Source organism: Cucurbita pepo, unplaced genomic scaffold (genome assembly GCF_002806865.2).
Source record: "Cucurbita pepo subsp. pepo cultivar mu-cu-16 unplaced genomic scaffold, ASM280686v2 Cp4.1_scaffold000383, whole genome shotgun sequence".
Classification (NCBI taxonomy): Eukaryota; Viridiplantae; Streptophyta; class Magnoliopsida; order Cucurbitales; family Cucurbitaceae; genus Cucurbita; species Cucurbita pepo.
Window position 1 is genome coordinate 33,581 of NW_019646618.1, and position 4,645 is coordinate 38,225.

Consider the following 4,645-nt stretch of genomic DNA (forward strand, 5'->3'; position numbering starts at 1 on the left):
CTTTTTTTTTTTTTTTTCTCGAGACCATAAAATCAATTTATTTTAATATTAAAATTTTAGTTAAAAAAAAAAAATAACAAATAAATTTCAATACTAAAAACAGCCTCCGACAACGGGTAAAAGTAGCGGCAGAAATGGCCGGCGAGACCGTCACACAACCGGCGCCAACCAGTCATCACGGGAGGTTGCCGTTTTCACACTAGTTGACGTGTCAGGTGATCCTGTTTTTGTTTAATTAAAATAATATTAAATTAAATAATGCATAATTAGAAAAATATTAATAGCCCTCCTTAACTATTATTTCTTGGAGACCGTTGATTGCGGTTGGGAATAAAGCAATCTGACAAGCACCGATCTTTTTGACCGTATCTTCTTTTGTCATTTTCCTTCTTTGCCCTTCTTTAAATTCTTTTCAACTCTTTTTTAAAAACAAATTTATTTCAAGAGAGAAAAAAAAAAAAAAATAATAATAATAATTATTGAAGTATTAAAATGGTAACATTTAAATTTAATTAAAAAAATAAAAGTTTATAACAATTTTGAAGAATAAATGCATGGTTTTGCACATGAATTGGGACCACATAAATTAGACAAAATTAGATACGTGCCATGTTAAATTAGGAACCATAACAATAATTAAAGTTTAGGTTCCTTTAATAGAATATTAAACATTATTTAGTTAGGTATATATTTCTTATTTTTCAATTAACTTTAAATAATTCTTTTTTATATGGGTATATCAATTAATTAATTAAAGATTAAAGGTAACTATTTACTGACGATATTTAAAGTATGATTAATTGTAACATATTAAAATTCACGTGGACTTAATAGTCAGATAGGTTTAAATTTGGCTACTCCAATATAAAAAATAAAACAAGACGAAAATGTTTTTGAACCCCACCCAAAAAAGTGGACGCATTAAAAGAGTTAGGACCATATAATTGTATATTTAAAGAAGAAGAATAGTGAAAACGATTTACTTAAGAAGGTTAATCATTTTAATCTTGATTTGTACTTTCATTTCTAGATATATATATATTTAAATGCCTTAATTTTTTTTTAAAACATTTTACCTAAAAATAAACAAATTTTCTTTTTCAAAAATTGAAATAAATTAAATTAAAATTTTATTAATTTAATTATACTATTAACCATAGAAAAGTCTCAAAATTATTAAATTATTATTTAAGTGTAAAATAAAGGAAGAAATGAAGAAATTAGTATGGTTATTATTATATTATTTTTGTGCTGTCGGTGGAGTTGTATAATATTAACCAATAAAGAGAGAGAAAAAAAAAACAATAAATGTGAATAAAAAAAAAATAAATAAACTGAGGGATTGAGAAGTGCTGATTTGTCGGGTTGTCGGGCCATCGAATCCTGAATACAGGCCACCCTTCGTGCCCGGAAGATAAGGTGAAATTACAATAATACCCTTTCATTTAAAGTTTTGATACCAATTTCTCCAAGTATTTTCTAATAATTTACACTTCTATTTTGAAAATTTTAGAAACTATTATTTAAAAATAATTATTTTGTGTATTTTTAAATTATTATTTTTTAATTAAGACCAATATCTATTAAAAAAATAAATAAATAGAACAAACAATTTTATTTTTTTATTTTTTTATTTTTTAGAAATGTTAAATAAAACATTGCATTATTAAAGCTAATAGTGGTATGTGATTTAAGAAAATAATTAATTGGAATTTAAAAATCCGTTTAATTTTTAAAAGAAAAAAAAATGATTTGCCATTTTTGCCCCTGTAGGGGTCCTTTCCAGTTCCCTCCAAGCTTATTTAGTGCCCCCATCTTCTTCTTCCACTCCCCACACTGCCCTTCTCTCCGCCTCTCTCTCCGCCTCTCTCTCTCTCTCTCTCTCTCTCTCTCTCTTCCCCTTTTGGGGTCCTCCCGCCGGCATTGCCATTTCCCCCTCCGATTCCTTAAAATGGAGAGTTCCATCTCAGTCATTGCTCTGCTTCTGGTAATTTCGGTCCCCTGGGCCCTAGGCGGCCATGACTACGGTCAAGCTCTAAGCAAGAGCATTCTATTCTTCGAAGCTCAGAGATCCGGCTACCTTCCTCACAATCAGCGCGTCAATTGGCGCTCCAATTCCGGCTTGCAAGACGGCAAGGCTAGCGGGGTAATGCCTTCTATTTTCAAACTCTGTTTGGTTAATGAGAAAATTGATGTGTGGAATTTTCTCGGGAAAGTGATTTGGGGGTTTTTTGTTTTGTGTAGGTGGATCTGGTTGGAGGATATTACGACGCCGGCGACAATGTGAAGTTCGGACTGCCGATGGCATTCACGGTGACGATGATGAGTTGGAGCATTATTGAATACGGGAAGCAAATGGCCGCCAATGGCGAACTTGGCCATGCCCTAGACGCCGTCAAATGGGGCACCGATTACCTCATCAAAGCCCACCCAGAACCCTATGTTCTTTATGGAGAGGTACCCTTACCTTCCTTTTCTTTTGAAATTATAGTTCATATTGTTCTTGAATTCACACTTTGTTCTTTTATGTCTTACTGATCACTACACTAATTTGTTATTAATTATAACTAATGTATCACTAATTTTGATTAATACTGGGAATTAAACAAACATTAAATTCTAAATATTTGTGATTCGTTGGTTTATTTATTGAAATTATTTTGAATGGGAAATTATTAGGTGGGAGATGGTAACACAGACCACTACTGCTGGCAGCGGCCGGAGGACATGACGACGGACCGACGGGCTTACAAGATCGACCCGAGTAATCCCGGGTCGGATCTCGCCGGAGAAACTGCCGCCGCTATGGCCGCCGCCTCCCTCGTCTTCCGCCACTACAACCCCGCCTATGCTAACGAGCTTCTCTCCCATGCCCGCCAGGTTACCCAATTTAATTATCATTTTTTTTTTAAGAATAAAAATTTTACAATTTGAAGTGTGAGCTATACCCGACGGCGCATGATAGTAAAACTACCGCAATTAATAGGTTTATTTATTGCGTCATTAAATGCTGATTTTATTTTTATATATAAATATAAAGTATTGTGTTCAGAAATAAATATTTAGTAGAAGAAAAATTATTGGAACAAATTCCATAAATTGAGTGATGTGATACAAGTGTCGGTGGTGTGAAATTACGAAAATGCCATTGAGAGTATAATTTAATTTTAATTTTTATTATCTTTCAGCTGTTCGAGTTTGCGGACAAATACAGAGGGAAGTACGACAGCAGCATCACTGTCGCGCAGAAGTACTATCGTTCTGTTAGTGGCTACAATGTGCGTATCATCCTCTTTTTTTGGGCCTGCATGGGCCACCTCAATTTGGGCCTAATTACACCAAGCCATCATTAATGGGCTTCTCCAGAGCCCATTACTAACTGATTATCATCACTCACGTGTCTAGATTGAATTTGCAGGATGAGTTACTGTGGGCAGCTGCATGGCTGTATGAGGCAACAAACAACCAATATTACTTGAATTACCTTGGAGAAAATGGGGACTCCATGGGAGGAACTGGTTGGAGCATGACTGAATTTGGCTGGGATGTCAAATATGCTGGTGTCCAAACCCTTGTCGCCAAGGTTTGTTCTTTTTTCTTTAAAGACTATCGGAAGATTGCCTGAATAGTGTTAGGAATCATGACCCTCGCAATCGTATGATATAGTCCATTTTGAGCATGAGCTCTCGTGATTTTATTTTTTGTTTTATCAAAATGCCTCGTACAAATGAAGATGGTATTCCTAATAAATCCATGGTTTCCTTAATTAGCCGATGTGGGACTCCTCTCCCAACAATTCTCAACAATTCCCCTCGAACAAAGTATACCATAGAACCTCTTCTGAAGCCTATGAAGCCCTCGATCCTCTCTTTAATCGAGGCTCAACTCATTCTCTAGAGCCCTCGAACAAAGTACACCATTTGTTCGACACTGGAGTCACTTTTAACTATACTTTCGAGACTCACAGGTTAAGGACATGACTTTGATACTATGTTAAGAATCATGATCCTCTGCAATGATATGATATTATCCCCTTCGAGCATCAGTTTTCATGGGTTTATTTTGGATTTTTCCAAAGACCTAACGATTGTATTTACTAATAAACCCATAATTTCCTTAATTGTGGACGTTCTCTCCTAGTAATCCTCAACAAACAGAAGATTATAAGAGTGATTTGGGTGTTTGTGATGGCAGTTTTTGTTGCAAGGAAGAGCGGCTCACCACGGGCCGGTGTTCGAGAGGTACAAGGACAAGGCTGAAAATTTCTTGTGCTCTTGCATGAAGAAAGGTACTCGCAATGTTCAGACCACGCCCGCCGGTCTTATTTTCCGACAGAGATGGAACAATATGCAGTTTGTTACTAGTGCTGCCTTCCTAGCCACCGTCTACTCCGACTATCTTTCTTCTGCCGGCGCTAATTTGAGGTGTGCCACCGGCAGTGTCCAGCCTTCCGAGCTTCTTCGCTTTGCACAATCTCAGGTACCTATTATTCATCAAATGAGAAAAGGGTCATCATTATTAAACCAGATGGAATGTCTGTTTAATTTAAAATTCTAATTCTCAACCAGGTGGACTACATTCTTGGGGACAATCCGAGGGCTACGAGTTACATGGTGGGGTATGGAAACAATTACCCACGACAAGT

The 4,645-nt window shown here is 35.8% G+C and overlaps 1 protein-coding gene across 1 annotated transcript; it reads left to right on the plus strand.

Annotated features, from left to right (window-relative positions):
• Positions 1-1,842: 1,842 nt before the first annotated feature.
• LOC111785144 (endoglucanase 6-like) lies at positions 1,843-4,645 on the plus strand (the record flags this gene model as incomplete). The annotated part of the gene is given in 7 exon segments (XM_023665605.1): positions 1,843-2,146; positions 2,245-2,457; positions 2,680-2,880; positions 3,189-3,278; positions 3,419-3,583; positions 4,195-4,479; positions 4,569-4,645. Coding segments are annotated over 7 exon segments (1,226 nt in total), but the record flags the coding sequence as incomplete, so codon positions are not given.